General features: G+C 44.9%; 1 protein-coding gene across 1 annotated transcript in view; it reads left to right on the top strand.

Annotated features, from left to right (window-relative positions):
• Nucleotides 1-26,372, top strand: part of AKAP12 (A kinase (PRKA) anchor protein 12) — a 135,472-nt gene that overhangs the window by 99,580 nt on the left and 9,520 nt on the right. The window contains exon 4 of the mRNA XM_006882799.1: nucleotides 1,706-1,763. Coding sequence (XP_006882861.1) covers nucleotides 1,706-1,763 — 58 coding nt within the window. The remainder of the gene's footprint in view (nucleotides 1-1,705; nucleotides 1,764-26,372) is intronic.

Here is a 26,372-nt window from a genome sequence, read left to right on the forward strand (position 1 = left end):
GTCCCTTCTCGCCACATGCGGGAAGTGTGTGAGATGGAGCTTCAAAATCCTTGCCTCCAAGGAGAAACTTGTTCCAGCCTCTGCTCGACAGACCTGCTTGTTCTCTTGGTGGTCCATGGTATGTTTAATGTTGAGGGGCTTTGACAGGGGTGTGTATGGGGGAGCTCTGGTCGCTCCACAGAAGAAGGATGGCAGTCTCCTCCCATGCGATTTACTGCCTCTGAAAACCCACTGAAGGGTCAGCTATGGGCCGGTTCTGACTCAGTGATACACAGCAACAACTATATGTATACATCTAAAACACACACACATATGTATACACGCATACAGAAGCTTGCCAGGCATCTAAGCATAATGGGGTGCAATTTCAACTCAATATTCAGCATTTTACGAAGAGTATACTTCTCAGACATGTTAAAACAGGAGAATAATTTATTCACTTTAAATCATAACAGTAATTTATTTCACTTTAAACTAGATATATACTGAAAGAACTGGTCAGGGGAAATTAGTCATTTACCACCAAATGATTATTATAATGGGGTCATACCAAAAAGATAAAGTTCCTGAACGGCACACATGGTTTGCACTAGTCTGTCATCCTAACTGTTGGCAGTTCAAATCTACCCAGCAGCACCACAGAAGAGAGGCCTGGCAGTCTCCCACCAGTGAAGATTATGGCCAAGAAAAGCCTGTGGAGCAGTTCTGCTCTGTGACACCTGGGGTGGTGGTTATCAAGGGCAAGTACAGCCAGATGGGATGAAGTAAATGAGATCATATGTTTGTTTCTAAACCGAGAATTATTAGCTTTGAGCTTGGACCTCAGCACAGCCATTCACTTACAGCGTCGCATGCTGGGAGGTGAGAGCAGGAGAAGGGCCACTCTCGGTGTAATTAGTAGTTGTGAATGAAGTGGAGGTGCAGAGCTGGAGGGTGCCGATCCCTGGGCCCGCCGCACAGCGAGGGCTCAGCACGGGCTCTGTGGATGCTGAGTGAGGGAGCGTTTATGGTGATGTCTTCTTCTTCACACTTTCCAACTTGGGCCTCAGCAGTCCCTCAGTTGTACTCATTGCATTTCAGTCATTTTTATGCCTCTGTCATTTTGTTAAAACTATTGTCACAATCCGATGTTGTTCCTTTTCTTTACCTCTCGTAGCTTGCAGTCCTTTCTGCTCCCGACGTCTGAACAAACTTGTCATTGTGTGTCTCACCGTGAATCACTTACACTCAGTAAGCCAGGTGTCCCTGTGCTCTTTCTACCAGCCATGTGTCTGTCTGCCCTGCAGTGGTAGCTTGCTGGCTGTTGTACTACGCGTATTTCAAATACCAGCTGGACCACCCATGGGAAACAGGTTTTAGCTGATCTTCTAGACTAGGAAGAAAGGCCTGGTGATCTACTTCTGAAAACTAGTGAGTGAAAATCATTCAGAAACATCAGCTTGTTTATTTGGATAAATATGGAATGGATCACTGGAGAAGGGTTGTATATTTGGTAAAGTGGAGAGCAGCGAAGAACTGAAACGCACTGGCAGTCATGAGGAGATCGGGAATGTCAGGGTTTCATTCTGCTTTGCATGGGGAGGCCATGGTACAGGTTAACCTGACCAGATAATCCAAGACTCTGGACTGGTTGTTTTTTTTTAAAAAAAAAGCACCAAGATTGATTGACTAAGGATGACAGAGGAATTGAGTAGTGGTGCTGGAGATGAGAGGTGTATATGCCATGGACTGCCAAGAGAACAAACAGGTCTGTCCTGGAGAAGGTGAAGCCAGGTTTCTCCTTGGTAGCAAAGATTCTGAAGCTCTGTCTCACAAAGTTTGGGCATGTTGCCAGGATGGACCAGTTCTCGGAGAAGGACAGCATGCTTGGAAGGGGTAGCAAGTTGGCACAGGAGAGGAAGAGTCTGGATGAGATGTATTGACTCGGTGACTGTGGCAGAGGGGGCAGGTGTGTCAGAGAAAGTGAGGTTGGCTCAGGATAGGGTACGGCTCAGAGCAATTGTTCATAGGGTCGCTATGAGCTGCAAGTTACTCAGTGGCACATAACAATAACAACAACAAACTAGACTGGTGGGGAAGGCGCGTTGATGACCAGCATTATGCAAATGACACAACCTTGCTTCTGAAAACGGAAACACTTAAAACTTATTTTTCATTTACTTAAAGTACATACTTACCAAGTATGTGGATTACTCCTTAATGTCATGAAAACAAAAATCTTCACAAATGGACCAGTAAGCAGCATCACAAGAAACTAAGAAAAGATGTTATCAAGCAGCAGTTAAGAAATGAAAGGAGGACAGACGGCTGTGGGCAGATGTACTTTATAAAGGACTCTTTAGAGCGCTGAGAAGCTTAAGCATCACATTGAGGACGAAAACATGCCCGGCCCACACCATGCTAATTTCACCTCACATGCGTGTGGAAGCTGGACAATGAATGAAGAAGATCCAAGAAGGATTGATGCCTTTGATGGAGAAGATATATCATGGGCTGCCAGGAGGCGCAGCCAAAATGCTCCTTCCAAACATGTATGGTAAAATTTCATCTTATGTTCTTTGGACATGCTATTAAAGACTGGTCCATGGGGGAGCTCTGGTGGCCTAGTGGCAAGGAGCTGCAACTACAATCCCAGAGGCACACAGTTCGAATCCACCAGATGCTCTGCCGGGGAAAGGAGGGACAATCTCCTCCTGTACCAGTCAGATCTGATTTGACGGTACACTCACACAAAAATAAAAAAAAATAATAATAAAAAAAATAAAAAAGACTAGTCCATGGAGAAGGACATGATAGATAGATAGAGATAATATATATCTGTATCTATATAGATATAGATATATAGATACACACACACATATTCACACATACATATTACATACAGGTACAGATTGTTTAGAGTCAGAACTGTCCCCTAACAGTACCCTCCAGCCTGTCATTGCTACTGTTATGCTGAACAGGTGTTAGTGGAGCTTCCAGAATAAGATGAAGCAGAAAAGACTGGCAATCCAGTTCAGAAAATAATCCAGTGGAAGACTCCTATGGCTCACATTGTTGTTGTTGTTGTTGTTGTTGTATACCATTGAGTCAAAACTGACCCTTTTCAGAGGCAGTAAATTACACAGAATTGGGAGAAATTGCCCATCTTTGTCCCACAGAGTAGCTGACAGATTCGAACTATGTACCTTTGTGTTGACAGCATAACTCCTTACCATTAAGCCACCAGAACTGCCTGTGGCTCACAGTGGTCCAGTCCAAAGTCAATCTTGAGGATGGCTGCCTGGGACCGCTGTAAACTGGGGGCTGACTTGACCGCAGCTACAACCAACAACAGTGACATACTGAATATGAAAAGGGGGTTGAGAGCACGCTTAACCAGAGCCTTCGTGAATTCTGTACCATAAATCAAGTAGATTTTCCGCTGCTTGCCCTGGGCGCACTTCATGCATCGGCTGTCACACCCCACCACTCACTTCTTGTCTTATCCTTGTCTTTCTATGATCTTGGAGATTATACATTAAACTGTGACATCAGCGAGTGTGTTTTCTGGTGGGAGCAAATGTTATATGAGCTATCATCTAGAATTTACCTTTTTTTCTGGACTATTTTACCTTGACTTTAAAAAAAAGAAATAAAACCAAACATACACTTTTAACTCCCACACTCTTGAATCTGTAGAGAAGCTGTGTTCATTCTGATGACTGCTGTTGTTGTGTGTTACCACGTATGACTCATAACGATCCTATCAACAACGTATCTGAACCCCGACATATCCTGTACCATCTTCACACTTCCTGACACACTAGAGCCTGTTACGGCAGTCACCTTGTCAGCCCACCTGGTTGGGGCTTCTCTCCTTCACCAACCCTCCACCTTTAATAGCAACATGACCAACGTATGTGTGACGAAGCTTTATCATCCTGGCCTCCAAAGAGCAGTCTAGCTGCACCCTCTGCAAGACATACCTGTTTATTCTCTTGACCGTCCATGGAGGTTCAGTGCTTTTCTCCAATACCACAGTTCAAAGGCATCAGTTCTTCTTCTGTCATCCTTATTCATTGTCCAGCTCTCAGATGCATAGTAAATGATCAGGACTTACTAAATAGATATATATTACGTCTTCGTGCATATTTTTCCCCAATTTTTGGAAAGGAGGTACACTAGTTGCTTAACTTTGTATGTGTTCAAGCTAAAGGACAATGAAAAGGAAGCTGTACCACCATATCTAAGGGGTAGTAGTCAAGTCACTCCATTCATAAATGGAAGGTTGGTGGTTCAAAACCAACAGGTGCTTTAAGGGAGAAGAGCCCTGACCATCTGCTTCCTGTTAAAATGACAACCTAGAAAATCCTGGGAGCAGTTCTGCACTTTACTGTGGGTTCACTGTGAGTGGAAAGTGACTTAATAGCACGTAGTAGTGACCGTCTGACCCAGATATCAACAGTATACAGATCACCAGAGACGAGATCTGTGTTGTTAGGTTTGCTGGGGAGCCCTGTCCAGGTATTTCAGTGATGGGAAGTTACCAAAATAACCCTCTGCCCTTGAGTTAATTCTGACTCTCAGGACCTTATGTCATGTTGAATCCTCCTTATCGTCTCCCTCAGAGAAGCTGGTGGATTCAAACCACCAACGTCTTTGGTTAGCAGCCCAGCACGTAACTTGCAGTGCCATCAGGGAGTTGGGAGGCCTCTGCTTGAAGATGGGCTTCCCCTAAAAATTCTCACGAGGGTTGGGGGTAAGTGAAACCAGACTCCAGGCTAGACAGGGAAGAATTGAAGCTGAGACTGGGATCAGGTCATGGGCCAACTTCTGTGCCCATGGTGACAGGGTCACCACAGGAATAGGAATCCAGGCTGGGAAGAAAGAACCAGAAGAAGAGGTTCACTTCTGTTGTAAATCTTGAGGGGACCCACCACTCGATTTTTCTTCTAGCCAATGGTCCAGGTGACCCCTCATTCTGACTCCTTTGGAGGCAAGTGAAAAGAATGTCTCTTTCCACCTTCCCACTTGCAGAGGGACCTGGATGCCCATGCTGGTTATTAGGACGCATTCCTGAAACATTGAATCTTGATTTATATGCAGCTATGGAGAGGTGTGCTGGTTTTGCACAGGAATCCCTTCAGAGAATTCTTTAAAAGGCACCGTAAAGCAGTGCCTCTCCCCCCTCGGCCTGCGTTGTTATTATTACTACGGGTCCAGGATCCTTTGTCATCATCTCTGTCCTCCTCTTTGCCCCTGAAGATTGTTCACACCACACAGATACTGTGTATCAGCTCTCCTGGCGCGACGCACAATGTAGACAGAAGCTCGAGGGGCCTAGTCCACAGGGACTGTGCTGTGCACTCAAAGGCCACGTCTCTCTGGTGGTTCAAATCCACCGATAGCTCCTTGGGAGAAAGGAAGTGTCCTTCCAGGCCTCAGAACCTTGCTACAGGGTCAGCTAGGAGTTGGTTCGAACAGTAAATTTTGAGCATACGTAGATCTGTGCTTCATACATACCACTTCTGAATTTTCTTTTTAGGGCTTTTATTATGTAGCTTACCTTCCATGAACCAATTTTTATCCCACCTAACAGCAATAGCTCTCGTGGCCTAGTAACAAAAAGCTGCGCTGCAGTCCTGAAGGCACAGGATTCGAGTTCACCAGCTGCTCTGTGAGAGAAGGATGGGTAACCAATTAATTAATTAATCCCCTAGTGCAATTAACTGCCTCTGAAAACCTGCCAGAGGGTCAGCTATGGGTTCCAACTCTGTGGTAGACAACAACCACAGAGGCAGTACACACACACACACACACGACATGCAGCGAATGAGAGTATGAGGAGTTGGACATATTTTGGAAATAGACCCATATGCACACACACACAGAAAAATCAAGATTATGTTCAGTATATAGTTTGGACTCACTGGCACCTAACAACAATCCTGTTTTAACATTGGACAACAAGATTTGCATTTACCCAGACATTTTCTGCATCATAAAAGGCTTTAAACAATAACAACAACAAAAAAACCAAACAAACAAAAAAAGGCTTTAAACATGTTTTTACCGTATATTCCACTGAACTCATTTCTGTCACGTTGAAACCAGCTCAGCTGACCGTCCAGTGGGCTTTCGGAGGCGGTAAATCGCTTGGGAGAAGAGTGCCCTCTGTCTCCCTCAGAGCTGCTGGTGGATTTGAACCACCAGAGCTACACACGGTTTTTGGGTTAACAGTGCGGCTTCTTACAGACTCCCCACCAGGCTCCCTGCTGAACAGCTAGACAGCCTTTGTCCCATTAACAAGATACTGCGATGCTTCAAATATTATTCAAAGCCGTAAACATTCTTCAGCATAAATCTTTGTCACCTCTCACTTGGTCTAGTTCAGAGAAGAATTGCCAAATCAAAGAATGTAAATACATGAGGACTCAATCCAGGGAGAATAATATTTCTTTTGCCTCGGTTTTATTACCAGGATTGAGTCATTTAGTGTTTGTTTTCTCCTGACTCTCCCCCTCCCTGCATGGTCTGGGTGAGTGACTTTTAAATCCCCCTCTTGCTTTTTCTGTTGTGTCACAGTCGACTCTTTGAGGAACTGTTCTTTAGATTATTTATCTTGAGGATTTTGACTGAAATAACCATGTCTATATAAACATGTCCTGTTCAGCTGGGCCGTGAAATTCCATTAGCTGGTGCTGATAGCGCCGGGCAGGGCCCTGGCAGCCCTGATGCTTGACTTGCTGGTGTCGCGTAGAGTCCACGTCTGTATCTCCTCCTTTGCAGTTAGTTACCCAGGTTGGAGCTGTTTGAATCACCTTGACTGTCTTGGAGCTTTCTGAAAGATGTAAAAGTGGCATCATTGGCATCGTCTTAATTGGATTTCCATTTTTCAGTCAGAGGAGGAGGTTCCCCTGTTTTCTTCTTTGTGAAATGCCTAGATGAAGAGGAAATGAAAGGTTAGGCGGGCAGGGAGGGTTGTGTTTGTGTGTGAGTCCATTTCTCCAGTTCCTGGCTTCTTGTGTTCTGAGGAGACACCCGAGCCTCCTTGGATGATGATGTGATGTTGTTGCCCAAGTTATGGGACTGGGTCCTGGTGATACAGGGGGTCACTGGTGATTGGTTTTTTTAGGAATAGACCACCACACCATTCTTCTGGGTCTCCTGTAGCCTGGAAGCTCCTTGAAAGCTGCTTAGACTCAAAGCAACAGGGTTCACTGACAAACAGCTTAGTAGGTGCACATGAGGTATACGTTGACCAGAAACTGAAACGAGGCGAGAATTCAATCGCGGAACCGTCACTGCAAAAATCTGTGGCCCTGATATAAATGTGAGTTCAGATGTATCGGTCCTTGTCTCCTTCCTTTGAGGAAAGAAAACCTAAAGCCTGATTTCAATTGGTTGCCCCCCAGTGTTGGTCTTCAGACTGCCCAGGTGAAGGCCTCTCCCTGACATTTCCATCTTCTGACCTCTCTGACGCTGGTTGTTGTCCTCGTCTGTGGGAAGGCCAGTCCTCAGGGTCTGTCTTGTTCACACACATCGTTGCACTGGAGTGTCCTCAGCCTCTCCCAATTGCAGCCTCACCTCTGCTGCCCGTACCCCCCACCCCCCACCCGACAGCGTCTTTTTTCTGACACGTGAGGTCACTTGCCACTCCTTCTCCTGGGTCACTGGCTGTTTCATTTCCAGAGTCTCTGTCATGACTGCTCAGATGACATGCCACCAAGCCTGGGCCAAGACTCCATTGGTTCCTGTAACCATTCACACAACACTTTTGTTATGAAAATGAATTTAGTTAGATACAATACATGTCCCATACACTCAGCTCCTTTAAAGAACACAATGTCAGTGACTTTCACTTTTAGTAAACAAAATGTAATATGAATGATGGGATGAAAAACCAAGATGGTTTGTAACATTCATGCAAATACAGAGTTTCAAAACTTAAAGCCATTTTCAAAACCATGCAACATAGTGGTTTTTAGTATATTCACAGAGTTGTAGAATCAACCCCTGCAGATTGAAAATAGCCATCACCTCCAGGGGACACTTCATGCCCGGCACTGTCATTCTCCAGATCCTCTCCAGCTCCCGAGCCCTGGCTTACCTGTGACCTCCTCTCTGTCTGTGACTTGGCTTATTATGGGCATTTAATAGAAATGGAATCCCACTGTCTGTGCCCTGTGGAACTAATTGGCTTCTTTCACTTGGCAAGCATTTTCTCGTGTTTGCCTGTGTTTCAGCACTCAGCTCTTTTTTACTGCCAGATGAATCCGTCATGCAGACGCACCTTATTTATCTGTTGATCAGCTAATGGACATTTGTATTGTTGGTGCTTTTGCCTGTTAGGAAAAATGAGGGGCGGCTTATGCTTTTCATTCTGTGCATTTTCCTGTTGTCTCATGTGGTTGAACATCTTTTCATGTATTCATTGGCCATTTCAGGAGCCCTGGTGGTACAGGGAGTTCAGCGTTGGACCAATAACTGAATGGTTGGTGTTTAAAACCACTACTTGGGAGATTCTGTTCCTGTAGAGATTTACAACCTTTAGAAGCCTGGAGGCCAGTTCTCCTGTCAACCCACAACCATTAGGAGTAGAATTGTGGATTTGGATTTTTATATTCCTTTTGGAAATCTTCATTAGATAAATGTTAAGGTGCACCTGATCCAGGCCATGGTCTTTGCAATCACTTGCTATGCATCAGAGAGCTGAACAGTGACTAGGGATGACAGAAGGAGAGTTGATGGCTTTGAGCTGTGATGCTGGAGAAGCGTATTGAATATACCATGGACTGCTAAGAGAATGAACAGGTTTGTCCTGGAGAGATGAAACTGGCTGCTCCTTGGAGGCAAGGATTCTGAAGCTTCACCTGACATACTTTGGGCATGTTGCAAGGAGGGACCAGTCCTTGGAGAAGGATGTCATGCTTCGGAGAATGGAGGGACAGCGCAGGATGGAAAGACCCTCGATGAGATGGATTCATTCAGTCACTGGGGTAATGGGAGTAGGTGTGTTGGAGACAGTGATATTGGCACAGGATAGGACAGGTTTAGGGTCGTTGTGAGTCACAGGCACATAACAACAACAACATTTGTTAGAAAGTTTCTGATGTTACCCGAGACCCTTTTCAATGTGGCCTCCACCATCATGCTTATAGTTTCATTTCCGCTGCCCTCTCTGTCCCTCTCCTCCCCTTGCCTTGTCTCCCAGGTAGACCTTACTCGTAGCTCTAGGAGCTCACTTTATGATCGGTGCTTCACTCTTCCTGTCTTTGACCCTGAAGCATGTGCCCACTACCTTCACCCCCACCCCTGTCCCAAGCTGCCCGCCTCTGTTGCCCCCATGGGCAGGCCCCTCATCCTCTCAGAGCTTGGCTTAAGTGGTCTTAGAAGTAAGCTAACTAGATCCTGTTCGCCTCAACTTCTGGATGTTTCTACCTCTTGACACTGAGCCTTCTGAGACTGAGGACCGTATCCCACCATATCCCGTATATATGTCACAAGGGTTTCATGCATAGTTGTTGAACCAACCATATACAGATTTGTGAAAACACCTATTTATGATACGGTTGTTTCTCTTATAGGTAGTGCTGAAGAATCAGTTCTGACACTAGTGACTCAGTGCCCAGCAGCACAAAACACTTCCCGGATCTGGCACCAGCCTCACAGTTATTACTGTCTGTGAGTTCACTGCCGTAGCCACTGTGTCAGTTTATCAGATTTGTTGCTATCATTCCAGTGTCTTAAAGATAAAAAAAATAATAAATTTGAAGGGCCCGTATTAAGCAGGAGTACTGGCCTTTGGAGTATTATTCAGGGTCGTGGGTTTGTAACTAAACAAGTGTCTTCTCTCCAGCTTAGGGACATGGTGGTTGCTTGTCTGCTGGTCTGGGTTTGGGTCGTTGGGTCTAGAAAGGAGAGGGGTGATGATTGACATACACAAGGCGAGAGGAACTCATTGGTACGCCCGTGGGTGAATGCATATTTCAGAGGGAGCACCTGACAGTAGCCATGTGTTAGACCCCAGCAGCTGGTATTGAGAATTGATGCAAACTTGAGACCTTGGATTCGCCAAGGCTCTTGGGCCAGCCTGATGAAAGGGTATGGACTCCCCCTTGGGAATACAGTATCTGCGGGGATACTTGTGCTTCAGAAAGCTGCAGACCACTCGGACTCCAGACAACCCCTCTGACCCCCAGGATCACTTTGCCCAAGTTCTCTCTGTACTCAGTTGTTGTTTAATATGGATTGAACATCCCAACATCAAGAAAACAAAGATCCTTACCACTGGGCCATCATGATAGATGGAGAAAGGCTTGAAACTGTCCGTCATTTCCTCTCACTGCATCCACAGTTAACACCCTTGGGACCAGGGGATCAGGAAATGTATTGCAATGGGCAAGTCTGCTGTCAGGAACCTCTCTAAAATACTGAAGAGCAATGATGTCAGTTTGAAGACTAAGATGCACCTGATTTAGGCCATGCTCTTTTCAATCACTTGCTGTGCATATGAGAGCTGGGCAATGAATTGATAACCTTTAAATTGTGGCGTTGGAGAAGAACGCTGGCTATCCCATGGACTGCCAAAAGAACAAACTGATATGTGTTGGAAAAACACAATAGAGGTTCCTCGGAGGCAAAAGTTGGGAAGCTTCGTTTTTCATACTTTGGACATATAGCTAGGAGAGGCTATTTTGTGAAAGGGGATATCATGTTGGGAAAAGTGAAGAGTCAGTGAAAAAGAGGGAAACATCGCCCATCTCCCCATGTGGTGTATTGACACAGTGACTGCAGCTATGGGCTCAAGTGTTTGAGAGACGATGAGGATGGCACAGAATAGGACAGGATTCAGGTCTCTAGTTCCTGGGTTCTCTAAGAGACCTACTTAACAACAACAACAGCAACTTCAGCACACCCAGGACCCTGCAGTGTGGGGCCTGCAGGGCAGTGGGAGGAGCCGCATGGCCGAGCTGCCCCGCCCCATGGCTGGGTGGCCAGCAGGTGACACCAGCGCTTGCACACACAGCATTGCTCCCGTTAATCACTGGTGCAGTTTGCAAGCTGCAACGAAGGTGAGATAGGAAGCAGCGGGCTCTCACGGTGTCAGAACAAGTCTCCTCCCGCCCTGCTCGCACCTGGACGTCCCGCCAGCCTGTGTGTGCACAGGCCTCTGTGGGGTAGAAGATGGAAGCCAGGTCTGTGGAAGGGATGGGGCTGGATTTTAAAACAAAGGTAGAGTGGCTGGCCAGGCTCAGGCCAATTTTGCTCATCGATCCTGCAATGGTGCCTATCGCCTCCTTGTGGCCAGAGGCGGGAACTACGTGCTGTGCCAGCCCCATGCTCTGTGTTATCTTTTCCTTGAGGCCCTTACTCCTGGCTCCTCTCTTAACCAAGTCCACCCGGGTCCCTCCCGCCTCCTGCCCCCAGCAGTAATAGTCAGCAGAGAAGAACAGAAGAAGAAACCTGCGTGTTCGCCTAGGGGAAGAACCCAGCTAATGGGGTCACAGAGCCAAGGCATAAAGTGATCCCCAGAAGGAAGAAAACAGACCAACTGAACCCGCCTGACAGAAACTTGACAGGAGTTTAAATCATGACAACACTCCAACAACACTTCTATTCTGTTGTTACAGAACATATCTGAAACTTTCGTGAAAAAGAATTTTAAGGAGTTTAGGGCAATCCGGGACTTTTCTTGAAATTTGCATAACGTCTTAGCAGCATGTCTGGATTTTGGGGTTTGTTGTTTATATGTTCCTGGTGTTCCGTCGTTTTGTGCTGTTGGGTTGATTCCGACGCCTAGTAGCCCCAAAGGTCAAAGGAGAGCGGTCGCACTGAGTTTCTGAGAGTCGGTTCACATCGGGAAGGATTTGTCTCAGGATTGTATCATTTCACCATATTCAGCCAATCTCTGTAGTGAGCAAATAAACTGAGGGACCAGACTCTGAATGTGGCATCAGGATGGACAAAGGGCTCACTAACAGCCCATGACATGGAAGGTGCATCTTTGTGTGCTCAAAGTGGTGTTCTTATATGACATCAAGTCACCTGTGACTCATAGAGACCCTATGTACAGCAGCTTTGAACCCTGCCCTGCCCTGAGCCAGTCTCCCTGACTCCAGTATACATAACCCCCTTGTCCTAGTTAGTGTAACAGTCCATCTCATCCACCATCTTCCTCTCCTGCACTGTCCCTCCACCCTTCCAAGCATGATGTCCTTCTTTAAGGACCGGTCCCTGCTGGCTATATGCTCAAAGTATGTGACATAGAGCTTCAAAATCCTAGCCTCCAAGGAGAACCTTGGTTTTACCCTCTCCAAGACAGACCTATTTGTTTTCTTGGTGGTCCATAGTATGTTCAAGACTCTTCTCTAGCACCACAACTCAAAGGCATTGATTCTTCTGTTGTCCTTGGTCATTATCCAGCTCTCAGATGCAAATTGCGAAGACCATAGACTGGACCAGGCTCACCTTAGTCTTCAGACTGACATCATTGCTTCTCAGTACTCTGGAGAGGTCCTTGACAGCAGATTTACCTAATGCATTTTGCCTATTGATTTCCTCACTGCTGCTGCCAAAAGTGTAGATTGTGGAGCTGAGCATGGGATAACTTAAGAATCTCAATCTATTCTCCATCCATCATGGTGCTGCCAGTTGGCCCAGTGCTGAAAGTGAAGCCGATTGGAAGCATTTACTGATAAAAAGAAAAAAAAATCACAGTCTTCAGCGTGGATTATACCTCAACATAAAGAAACACAGGTCCTCACGACTGGACAGAGGGGTAACAGCATAATAAGCAGATGACATATTGAAGCTGTCAGAGGCTTCATTTACCTTGGCTCCACAATCAATGCCCAGAAAAGCTGTAGTCAGGAAATCAAAGGACATACTGCCCTGGGTAGATCAGCTGTTAAAAATGTCTTCAATGATTTAAAAAGTAAAGATGACACTTTGAGAATTGAGCCTTCAGATGTATCTGGGATTTGTAGTCAGTTCATACGCATAAAGCTGGATAATGAATAGGGAAGATGGAAGAAGAATTAATACCTTTGAATGATGAGGTTAGTGAAGAATATTCAATATACTATATGAATAATGAGGTGAACAAACAACTCTGTCTTGGAAAAAGTATAGCTGGAATGCTCCTTCGAAGCAAGGGAGATGAGGTTACCTCTCACATAGCTAAACCATGTAATCTGGAAGGGGTGGGGCCCGGAAAAGGACAGCATGCTTGATTTAGGAGGGTAAAGGCACTATCCCACTATTTAATTCATTGACTGACCTCTGCTATGATAACAGTGTAATCATTCTGACTGTGGCTTGCTTGATTTAAAAATTTAGCTTCCTTCTCCTACGGGAGAGGGAAAAATAGAGAACTATTTTGGCTTTTTTTTTTTTTTTAAATTGCCCTAATTCAGTATTGAAGACAAAGTTTAAGATTCTGTAAGAAGACAAAGCTTTGCAGAAGCAGCTATGTTGAAGAAAATGTTTAAGTCGTAGAAATACTCTTCTGTGCTTTCAGGAGAATACTTAGGCTTGGTGAGCAATTATCTCAAGTATTCCAGTAACAGACCTTCTCAAAGAGAGTTTGGGACACAGGAATTATTTATGGTTGTCATTCTCCGGGGGGTGTGTGTCTGTGTGTGTGTGTGTGAGAGAGAGAGAGAGAGATGGAGGAGAGAAAGAGACAGAGACACAGAGACTGGGGTTTAAAAATAGGAAAGGCAGGCAATGTTGTTGTTAGGTGCCATTAAGTGGACTGCCCCTCAGTGGGTGTCACAAAGGGAACTGTGCTTTGCATTTCTCCAGACTTGGAGCTCTTTGAAGGGTACAGAGCCCTGTCCTGGAAGGTGAAGTTGAACTTCCGAGCTGTGCAATTCTTTCCTCTGAAGGATGTTGGAAGCAGGATGAAGTAACAGTTTGGAGAGGACAAGGCTGACTGTGGCTGACGGGTGCTCCAGTGCATCCGGAGGCTTACAGGAGCTCCCGGGGACCCTTGAGGAGCCTGGCTGCTGACCAGCGCAGGGAGGGTCTCGGGGACAATGAACCCTGACTCACCGCTCTGTCTGCCAAATCCGGGGAGCGGCCTGGGCGGGCGATGGGCGGGGTGGGCTGCACGGGCGGGGGCGCGTCCCTATAACTAGGAGGCCAGCGCGTCCTGAGCTGTCGCTGCAGCTCCGAGGCCCCTCTTGTCCCAAGCGCACTCAATACCTGGTGCGTTCGCGTCACACCCAGACCACCAGGCGGCCAGTGCAGGAAACCGGGGTCCAGCCCCAGGACAGGTCACACCCAGACCACCAGGCGGCCAGTGCAGGAACCCGGGGGTCCAGCCCTGGACCGGACAGGACCCCTGTCCGTGTTGTGAGTTGTCGTCTGGACGTTCAAACATGCTGGGGACTATTACGATCACAGGTAAGGCAGGCACCCCCTCTGCTTCCTTCGGACTGGTCTTCATTTAGGTGGGTGGCCAGCCCAGAGGGCAGAGGCTGGACAGACACATGGAGCTTTCTCTCCATGTCCCTGATTTTTTTTTTTTAATAATTTTCAAGTTTTTAATTATAAAAATGTTTTTCCTTTGGTTCAGCAAGAGACAGACCCCACCTTCCCCAAAATTCCTTCCCCAAGGGAGGCAGGTCCCCCCTTTGACTGTGTTGTGTGAAAGCTTTGCCCCCCTGGGGAGGGGTTAGCCCCTGGCCAAAGCCTGCTGCCTTTATTTCAGTCCTAAAACAAGTCCCTGGTTCCGGGAAGCTGCAAGTGTGTGGTATTTGGGTTCCTTCTTAAGAACTTTCCATTAAAGGCGCACTTGGTAACTAGAGAGAAAAAAAAAAAATCACGCTGGTTTCAGTGGTGGTTTTAATAACGTCCTAATTCCTATAAAATTAGCAGCCAGAATAGTGAAGGGATCGTTTCTTAAGCTTGCTTTCTAGGAATCTCCTGAGAGCATTGTGATGTTTAATGCTTAACCCTAACAAGAAATTTACATATGTCAAATACAAGAAATTTACATGTGTCAAATAGTTTCTTTTTCTAATACACAATCCTTCTGAGTTGGCATTTGATCATTTTTCCTGCAAAAATTGGTACTTTGCTGGACTCCCTAGGAACCTACTTATTTTCTCTTCCTCTCATTAAGAAAATTAAACCCTATTTGCTAATTTGGATTCATAAGAACAGCACTTATTTAAATACTTGAGAGTAGTGCTTACAGGTTTTTTTTTAAAGCACTGTAGAGAATTTCTAGGACTTGGTACTTTCCTCAGCCTAACAAAGCCTTGTCTTCTATCAGAATGTCAAATGAATGTGAAAGTTTAGCAAAACTAAAAATATCTTTCACTTCCTAAAGATTAGCTTGTTTATGTTGAGATTGGCTTAAAATTCCTTCCCCAAGTTCACAAAATTAGCTTTTTTTGCAATTTACCTAAGCATAATCATTGACCAGAAACTGGTCCTGGATAGAATGTACAAAAGTAAGTGATTGAAAACCCGAAACCCCCCTTCTTTTGCGGATGATGACTTTTTCTGTGAATAAAATATACAAATGGTCAGCTGTGATACTGGATTGTCTGAAGGGGGCTGGGGCTGGGGGCGGCTCTCTGGAATATCCATTTTCTGGCACTTTCTGTGTTCAGTTCAGTGATGTTGATTTAAATTGGTTTATCAGATGCTGAATTTCTTCTGGCAAAGAAACTTTTCTTTTTACCAGTAATTAAGGCTTAGTAAACTGGCTTTAGATAATCCCAAAGGAATGATAAATGAATGGAAACAGTTGGAAGGATTGTCTAATTTTTAGCCTCAACTAGTGAAGTTGATTGTTGTCTAGTACTTATTTGTTTTGGTCTGAGCATGAAGGATGTGGTAAAATTTTGTACTTTCCCCCTATTAATAGGGAAGTGCATGGGAAGAAAAAAAATCATAATCTCCCAAATTTAACAGCGTATAAATGTTTTGTAGATAAAAAACCCTAAAGGATTAAAACTCCATATTTTTGGTTTTCAGGCTCCTCCTCTCATTACTTTGATAAGGAGAATTTCCAATAAGTGATCTTAAAATAATTGTCTTGAGACCTTAAAAAGCTATGAAGCTATTTAAAAGCGGAGATATTGAGGCTCTTAAATATCAGAGGTTTCTTCTATTTTTGAAATTACTCAACAATCAGGAAGAAAGTTATTCTGTTTCTCCTTGTATGACATTATCAAAGAATTGTGTTTAAATTTCACAAGTAATAGGAAGACAGTGGGACTGATGACATTTTGGTAGGAATCACTCAGGACAGTTTCATTTATAAATAAGGGAGAAGGACTCACTTACTATTAATCATTCTTCTCACCCCACCCCCAATACCCATAATGCACTGAGATGGCTTTGGCAGAACTTGGATCATTAAATGATTGATTGCTGTCCCCAAGGTCTTATTCTCATTTCCTTTTAGAGAGGATGTTGAAAAAATTGTCTCCTCCTCACCCACATTCTGTTGTTATGCCAGGGCTGGGTTAGGGGGGGATGCTTATTAATTTAGAAAAACAGCTTTCCTGTCGCCCCTAAATCACACATCACCTGGCAGTGAAGATGTTCATCCTTCCCAGAGTGTAGTCGGCTGGTGGTGGTGGTGGCCGTCAAGGTGACCCCAGGCACATCACGATGAAATGAGGCCATGTCCATCAGCGGTGCTGAGTGAGACTTTTGTGCCCTCTTGCAAACTCTGTGAAGAATGTTGTTGTTGTGTGCTGTCAAGTCAGAACCGAACCACAGCTGACCCTTCAGTGGGTTTTCAGAGGCAGTAAATCGCACAGTAAATTGTCCTTCTCCTGAGGAGAAACTGGTGAATTTGAACCACTTACCTTTGGGATGGCAGCACAGCTCTTTACCACTAGGCTACCAGAGTTCCATTGTGAAGGATGATGAGATCAGTGTGATACTTTATCTATCATACACAATAGGGGAGAAAGAACCTTCCAGAATGCATGCAGGTTTCGGCTGTTTATAACTCTGTGCAGATAAATTCACCAGATTTAATAAGTACTCCACACACACATTGCTTCTCATGTGTATGGAGGCCAGATCCTGAGATGCAGGGAGATGTGAGCAGGGCCCATCCAATGCCAGAAAAGATGTTTTTTATACTCAAATTATGATCAAGAAGCACTTCCCTTGACAACATTTCTTTTTCAGTGTTGATAGTGGCTTTCAATATCTGGCACCACCAAGTGCCAGTTCCGTGGGCAATGCCATGCCCTCTGCACACCTTCCAGTTTATTCCTCATGAGAATTCTGCAGAAAGTGTATCATGGAAGCCGAGTGACACATGGTTTGGCAAGTTTACGATTAAGAGGTTTTGGTGTGGAGTACCTTCCAGACTTCTTTCTCATCCTGTAAAACAAAGGTTATAGATTGCAGGATACCCACCCTCTGCCCTAAAATGTGTGGGAATTCTAATCCTAGACTTGTGACTGTGACCTTGTTTGGAACCCCAGGGGGGTTTTGCTATTGTTATGGTAATTCAATGATTGCTAGATTAAAATTTGCTGGGGTCAGTTTTGTGTTACAAAAGGAGCCGATTGGGGTCACACACAGAGGAGGACGACAGAGGTCTTGTGAAGATCACTCAGGGGCTACTAACAAGAGCACCTGACTGGCACTTTTAGCGCCCCCAGATCTTTGAGGAAATAAATGTGTCTTCTGTAGATCCTCCCATGGGGGGGGGGTTCGTTCACTATGTCACTTAGGGACCTGAGACAGACGCTAACATTTGTTTGGTGGTGTCTACCTAGTGCCTGCCTGCTTAGACGTGCAAGGGATCCTTAAACGCCACCCCCAGGACAAAGATGGCTGCTGGTTCTTCCAGGGTCGACTAGGCTTGTGTTTGAATCCCAGGTCCACGTCTCCACTTGGAGGTTTTCTAGTTTCTGGCTCTTAGCACAAGGGGAGCTGGGTGTGTAGGCTAGAAGGGTGGATTTAGAATGCAGAGAATTCCTGGCACCATTCCAGGACAATGCTACAGATCTCCAGGGGAACGCTAACCAGGTCCAGATGTCACAGCGCTGGACCGACTGGCCGCAGCTCTGATGTGCCTGGGGAGCGAGGGGGAGCGCTGATTAGCTCATGCTGGAAGGCTCACACTGCAGCGGTCACACGATCGTCCTGGGCGTTGAAACACGATCAGCTTGGGTAAAAGCCTTAACGTTTTCTAATATGTGATACCATATTCCTGGAAGAGGCCTCCTCCTCTAAAACTCTAAAGAGAGAACAAGTGATCTCCTTTAATCCTTCTTCATTTTTTTCTTAGTTTGCATATAATCATTGTATATAATCATTCACACGCGTTGTGTTTTATACACGCACTTTGTGTTTTAGACAAATCATTCATATGCATTATATTTTGTATCATTAAATACCATTTTTCTGTGCCTGTGCTCACCTCCATCTTTTCAAGCTCCCATTGAACCTTTCCCATTACTTCAGCCCTCTCCACCCTGTAACCTCTGCTTTCCCAGTGTTTTCCCACCCTTTTCCCTTTTTTCTGCCCGCTTCTCTCCATCTTTTGAACATTTATATGTACTTTGCTCAGTTATCCTATTGTTTGTTATTGTGGCAGTTGGCGCCCACTTATGGTGACCTTGTGTATAACCTGGACAAAAATTTATAACCAATTACTCTTTCAACTCTCTGAGCCCATTGTAGAGAATGCTGTACCAATCTCTCTTCCTAAAAGTTTCCCTCATTTTCAGTGACCACACAATATTTTCTCCCTTCATCTCTCTAAGTAGTAGAAAGAGTGAGGAAAAAAAAATAAGTGACCCCATAAACTGGGATTACTCAGAACGTTCATGTGGAGAGAAACACAGCTTTATTATCGGATTACAAGTAAGGGTGAAAAGCTTGACAGGTCTTTGCCAAGGAGGATTTCTGTATAGCAAATTATTTCAAATTTTGGTTGGTTCTGACATCAGTAAGGATACAACTTTTCTTGTATTTTTGCCTTTATTTGACTTGGTTGATATTCCATAGTATTCTTCAACTATAATGGATTTATACAACAAAGCCATTCAAAATTATTTTAAAAACACAATGGGAAATGATTATTAGAAAGAGGTGTTTTTTCTTTAATGTAATTAAGGTAATGTGTGCTTCCAGAAATGAAAATACAGTGAGACATGTTCTTGCCAACAGAAATGTATGGCTGGGGATGAAAATTTCGCCTTTCTCACTCTCCACACTCTGGAGAAGAATACCTCTCATCTGCTTTAGGAAATCTTAACAAAAATGAAACCAAAAATCTTTGCTATGAGAATAAGACAATTTCGAGTTGCTGTGGGGTTTTTTCTTTCATGAATGTTTCCATCTCAGTAATCTAATTCCTGTCCAGCCCATCCTCACAGAACTGGTGTGCTTTATTTACACGTTATGTTTACACCTTCTTCCTGAGGTAGAAGGGACCCTGGTAGCATTGTGTGTTGCATTGCAAGTGAAAGGTTACCAGTTCTAATCCACTAGCTATTTTGGGAGAAAAACGAGTAGTCTCTTCCTGTAAGGATTGAAAGCCCCATTGTTTGAGTTAGAATCAACTCTACAGCGGACAATTTGGCCTGGTTCCTTGGGAAGACTTAGAAAAAAATAAGTGGAAACTCTTTGTTATTTTAAATTTGTATTCTTTTCCAATCAATATTTTCAACATAACATCTTCTCATAGAATTGCTGTCTTCACCAACAAAAAAGCATAGAGATTTTTGTCTCAGTGTCTTCTCATAGAATTGCTGTCTTCACCAACAAAAAAAGCATAGAGATTTTTTGTGTCTGTGGTAATGATGCTTTTTCCTTTCAGAGGAAGTTTGTAGCGCAACTGGCTTTCAATCTCGTTCATACAGATTAGTGTATTATGTCATTGAGTACCATCCTCACAGTGTATGCTTCCCACTTCTTCTCTGTGTAATGAGCCTTTTTCAAAAATACTTCAGGGGCGCTCTGGTGGCCTAGTGGCAAGAAGCTGCACTGCAATCCCAGAGGTATGTGGTTCGAATCCACCAGATGCTCTGCCGGAGAAGGATGGGCCATCTCCTCCTGTGCTAGTCAGATCCAATTTGACAGTATACACACACACAAACAAAAAAAATTAAACAACAACAACAAAAATATTTCGTATGAGTTTTTAAAGACGTTCTGATGGCCTAAAATTAATTATCTGAGTGGAAGTTTATAAGTCACACTGGAGTTATTCATGTATATTTTGTTTCATAACATCATTGTTGTGTACCATATGATTAATGTCAGTAATTACAATGTCAATCAGCTGCTTACTGTAGATAGTTTTTCTCTTCGCTCAGCTAATCTATTTGTACTCTCCTCGTTTTCTCCTCTCCTCCCGGTTAACCATCCAATAATGATTCTGAAGATGTAGAAAAGCTTCCTTTGTGGTTGTGTCATGGAGTTGAACCAACCCATAGCTGACCTTCTAGACATTTTTCAGAGACAGTAAATTGTACAGGAGGAGACTCCCCATCCTTTTCCTGCAGAACAGCTGGTAGATTTGAACTGCAAGCCTTTGAGAATGCAGCACAGCTTCTTACCGCCAGGCCCTCACAGCTCAAAACTTCCCTTGTTGTTATTGTGTACTGTGGGGTCAGAACCGGCCCATAGCTGACCCTCAGGAGGGTTTTAAGTGGCAGTTAATTGCACGGGAGGAGACTCCCCATTCTTCTCCCACAGAACAGATAGTGGATTCAAGTCACATTCCTTTGGGATTGCAGTGCAGCTTCTTGCAATTAGCTTTTGATAGTAGTCATTCCCATACTTGTCTTTATGTAATCAGCATCCACGTTGTGCAGCGTTTCACAGATTCTTCAGCGTTTATCAGTGATGTGTAATGCTCCATTGAGTACATGTACCATGACTTTATTCTTTTACTTATTTAATTCTTTTTTAACTTTTTTTAATTGAGATTTTCATGAAAGTTTATAGAGAACTTGGATTTCCATCCATTCATTGTTACACAGTTTGCTCCCTGCCCACCCCTCCCCCCAGTTCATTTTTCTCTTTGAAAAGAAGAAAATTCTTTCATTGTTACACAATCCCTCCACCTCAGTCCACTTTGCTATGCAGCTCTTATTCTGGACTGTTGTCATGCAAATAATACCTAATCATATTTTCCCTTTAAACAGTTCTCTCCCTTATATGTTTCAGTGCAGTGCACATTATTTATCCCCTCTTTTCTTAGTTTTCCCCCCAACCCCGATGTCAGTCCTGTTTTGTAACAGTGGCATTATGCAGTGTTTGTCCTTTTGTGACTGAGATATTTCACTCAGCATAAGGTCCTCCAGTGTCAACCAATTTTATATAATATTTCATTAGTTCCTTGTTTTTCAATGCACTGTAGTATTCCATTGTGTGAATATACCAGAGCTTCTCTGTTTGTTGATGGGCACTTGGGTTGTTTCCAACTCTTTGCTATTGTGAACAAATCAGCGATAAACATGGGTGTTCAACCATGACTTCTTTACTCATTCGGCTGCTGATGGAAACCTGTATTGTTTCCAACTCCTGGCGTTTCTAAATAACACGGAAATAAGCATGGAAGTGCATATGTTTCTATCACAGCTCTTAGGTGTGATAATGTGCTTTTAAAAAGAAAGGAATGTATATGATGTTGCTTCCACTATTGGAAAAACACAACCGTGTAAAATAGTGGCACTGTGTTATGGGAGTGCAAATGAGGTTATAGGAGAAATTGCCCTTTATTCAAACTTCTAAGAGCGGATGTCCTGGAAAGTGAGTCCCTGGATGATGGAAATGGTTAGGTACTCTTCACAGAGTTGCCTGGATAGAGTTAGGGTTAGGGCCCACCCAGAAGCATGTGCCTTGTTAGAAAGCTCTGGAGATTTACTTCCCAACAGGCACAGCCATGGAAAACTCCATGGAGTGCTTTGACACACTTGGGGATGCCATGATGTTGGCTTTTTGTTTTGGTCTGTTTAGGGGCGGGGCGAGGACCATGACTGACAGGAGTGGATGCAGATGCGAGCAGCTGCCTTGTCTGCCCTCCAGTGGCCGTTGCAGTTGCTGCACTGACCCCTCCCTTTTCAGAGGATGGGACCCTGTGACCTTTCCTGGGATGGTGGGCCAGGGCCAGTGAGTTAGCGGGCAGCGTGTTGGGACTGAAGGGGCACTTAGGAGGCAGCTGCATTTAGCACGGCCTTCTTCAGAGTGGCTGAGAAGTCAAAGTAGCACATTAGGGACAATGCATTATATCTGAACGGACTCACTCAAAAATCATAGTTTAGTGAAAAGCCTTTCATGAAAAAAGAAAGTGTGCTCCCAGGCCAGGGATGCTGAGATGATCAAAGATTTTGTTTTTAAAATACCTTTTTTCCTCTTCCTATCTAATTGTACAGTCTAAAGCCGGTAATAGTTTTGATGGGGGGTAAATGTTAGAGCATTGGAGGTTTTGAAGTCACTTGTATTAATGTAGTCATTCAGTATTTGCAGGGGTAGTTAGGGAGTCCTGTAGAAGCAGTGAAAGTTTTCAGCTGTCAAGGTGGGAAGGTCACGTTTATCCAGAGTCACTTTAGAAGAAAATTCCGGGTGATCTGCTTGGAATGGAAACCCCAGAGCATGCCGTTCTACCCTGACACTCTGGGGGTCACCAGGAATCAAGCCTGGCCCAACGGCAGCTTGTTATTAGTTCTGATCAATACTATTTTACATTAGCATAAATTAATGTCTCTATGCCGAGCTGTGTGCCGAAGAGTCAGGTGACTGACAGGTGACCCTCCAGGGGGTTTTGAGAAGCAGCAGATCACAGGGGGAGACTTCTCCCCTTTATCCTGGGTGGATTTGAGCCTTGTGCCTTTGAGATGGCACACAGCACCTTACCACGAGGCCGTCAGAGTCTCCCTGTGTGCCCACCACGCTGTGATCTTTCTCCTTGGAAACCAGCTTTTTCTGATTTAACTCCAAAGATGAGCAATGTGGTCCGTTGTCATTGTGTTGGCCCCAGCTCCCAACCACATACAAAGGAAGAGGCCTCGCCCAGTCCTGCATCTGCTCCATGATGGTTGATGTGACCGACCCCTTGTTGCTGCCATTGTGTACTTTCAGTCCCTTCTAACCTAGAGGAAACGTCTTCCAGAACTACATTGGACAGTATTCTTTGTGATTGCACATTTTCAGAAATACATTACTAGGTCTTTCTCTCTCAGCCTGGGAATTTGGAAATCCTATGAAGCCTGTCCACCTGGATGACTCTGCTGGTATTTGAAATATTGGTGGGCCAGCCTCCAGCATCACAGCAACATGGAGCTTACTGCAGGAGGACAAGCTGGCAGATGGTGATGGGATGGAAACACCTTTGAAAGGGTTCAGCCAATCACAGCGTACACTATGGGTGGAGGAACTCTGGTTTAGTCTCTGTTTCACATCTTCAGCCAGCAAATAAGCTGTGACTGTGGCATGCTGTGATGCTTGGGAAACAGAGAATGAGGAAGTGGCAGGGCGGGTCAATCCAGAGAACCAGGGCTGTGGCCACCTTCAAACCTCACTTGGTCCAAGTTGAATTAAAAGAGCGTTGTCTTCAACAAGTGTGAATAAAGAAAAACAGAAGACATGGGAGTAAACTCAAGGTGTATATATGCCCCCTTTTCCCTTGAAATGTTTGAACTGGAAGTCAGAAGAGTAGATGTGTGACAGATTGTATGTGTGACAGTCAACTTGACCGAATTGGAAAGTGTACCCATACTATAAGTGCTGGTCGATTTCTACAATTTCTACAATGGTGAAGATTTACCTTCATCAGAGCTGAAAGCTGTTCAATACTGCCCTCTTCTGTCAAAAATCTCATTGTTCAGGGTTGACCCCAACAACAAGGTTTATACAGGGTATTTATAACTCAACGTAGAGAAGGGTTTAGAGCTGTTATACATAGGTCACTATGAGTCTGTACATCGGTCACTAGGAGTCTGTACATCGTGATTTGAGGACACATAACAACAAAAACATGTTTATGGCATAGCCTGATATGGAGAAATCAGAAACAAAGTAAATGACACAGCTTGACACAGCTCCACAATAATTTTTCATTTACAAAGGAAATTACACTGAAGTTTTGAAAACTTCTGAATTAATTATCCAAAATAAAACAGCTCCCCCAAATTACTGGTGTTTATGTCTGGAGATTGTCATTATGAGTTTTTCCTCCTGTTATCTACTCTGAAATGTCTGCCATTTGTAGAGCTTACTTTGGAAAATGGTAAAATTAATACTAAAGTAGCATACTTTTTTATTTTTTTTAAAGTAGCATACTTCTGAAGGAAATGACTTAAAAAGATTATTACGATTTATTCCTATTGTAGATTATGGTGACTACTGACTGAAGGAGGATGTAGAATGTTGTCACTGTGGGTTATCCTATGCCAGTTGGCCTTGATGCCCCCCCCCCGGCCGTGGTCCTTAGAAAACTATTTCAGAAGTTCAGTTTATTCCCTGTAAACCAGTTAAAGGAGGCTGGTGGCACAGCGGCTAAGTGCTGAGCTGCACTTAAACCCTCCAGCGACCCTGTGGGCGAAAGCAGGCAGTCTGCTCCTGGAAAGAGCACACCCCTGGAAATGCTGTAGGGCAGTTTTACTGTGGGCTCAGATGAGTCACGTTTGATTTCAACTACTTGGAGGGACTAGCTGGCTCTGCAACAATAAATGAATATTTAAAAAAAAAATAAACTGGGGAAGGGAAGTAAATATGCAGCAATGAATGAATGAAAATCCAACTTTTCTAACTTTCATTATAATCATAATTAAAAAGTTTGTTTTTTTTTTAAATTGTAACATGCCTGAAAACCCAAAGGCGGCACCTCCCTGACAGTTCAAATCCACCAACTGCTCAGAGGGAGGGACCGTGTCCCCCTGTGTGTGATTTGTTGTTGTTATGTGCCGGTGACTCATAGGGACAGCAGCTCTGAAGCCTGCCCTGTCCTGAGCCAGTCTCACTGACTCCCTCTCAACTACCCCATTGCCCCAGTTACCATATTGATCCATCTCCTCTCCTGTGCTGACCCTCTACCCTTCCAAGCATGATGTCCTTCTCCAAGGACCGGTCCCTCCTGGCCACCACATGCCCAAAGTATGTAAGATGAAGCTTCAAAATCTTACCCTCCAAGACTTGGTTTCACCCTCTCCAAGACACATTTGTTGTCTTGGCAGTCCATGGTGTGTTCAAGATTGTTCTCCAGCACCACAACTCAAAGGGATCAATTCTTCTGTCATCTTTAGTCATTGCCCAGCTCTCTGATGCATAGCAAGTGGTTATGAAGACCATGGTCTGGATCAGGCGCACCTTAGTCTCTAGATTGACATTGTGGCTTCTCAGTGCTCTGAAGAGAGGTCCCCGGCAGCAGGTTTTTCCAGTTAGTCTTTGGATTTCCCGACTGCTGATGCCACTGAAAACCTGCTCTGAAAATCAGCTCCGAGTCAATTTGAATCCACAGCAATGAGTGTGAGTTGAGTATCTGCAACATAAACGTGTCCAGTTTCACTAACTCTTATGTTAAGACTCAAGGAGCTCTTAAATAAAACAAAACCAAAAAGCCCTCCAGCAAGGTTTCTGACATTTGCCAAACAGTGGCTAGAGCGAGCTCTCCTTATTAAACAGCGTGGAGAGAGAAGCCGGCAGCAAACACAGCAGCGTAGTCAGACCACCAGTTAGGGTGTCCAGTCCCCTTGCGTTTGGGGCAGAACCCCATTGGCTTGATGAGACCCCGAGGCTTGAGGCCAGAAGCGCACGTGGGAGGAGGGAGTGGGCGCCCTCTGTGACGCACGCGGCGGTCCCCAGGGGGCGCCCTCCCGAGTGCGTGCGCCTGTGGGGTCAGCCAGTCTCCATCTAGCGATGGGGCAGCCGGGAGAGCAAAGTTGGGCCTCCCGGGCCTCCGTACGGCTGCCCCCGCCGGCTCGAACCCAGCACCATGCCTTGGTGGAATAGTCTGTGCTGTGAGTAGCGCCCCCCAGCGGCTGGTCCCACAGGCGAGGGCCTGCGGGTGCTTTAATCTGTTAAGTAGCGGGTACTGCCAACCCAGAGGCCGGTGGTTCGAGCCCGCCAGCCGCTCTAGAGGTAGCGATGGCATTCTCCTTCCATGTGATCAACTGACACGGAAAACTCGCCAGATGGGCAGCTAGGAGTCGCCTCCGCGCACACAGTCAATTGGCCGGGAAGAAAACATCCCAGAACAGTTAGGATCAAGACGGATTTCTGTAAAGTAGAATTTCAGAGCTTTTTCAGGGCACGTTTATTGCTCAGGTTTACGGGGGTGCGTCCAGATGGCATTGTCCTGTGGTCATTTTGTGGTTTTGACAGCTTGAGGGTGTGATCGAAGGCCCATCCTCCACACATGACCTGCTGAGATCAGACCAGTGCGAAGG

Source organism: Elephantulus edwardii, unplaced genomic scaffold, assembly GCF_000299155.1.
Source record: "Elephantulus edwardii isolate Elephantulus edwardi_28Jun2011 unplaced genomic scaffold, EleEdw1.0 scaffold00024, whole genome shotgun sequence".
NCBI classification, from domain to species: Eukaryota; Metazoa; Chordata; class Mammalia; order Macroscelidea; family Macroscelididae; genus Elephantulus; species Elephantulus edwardii.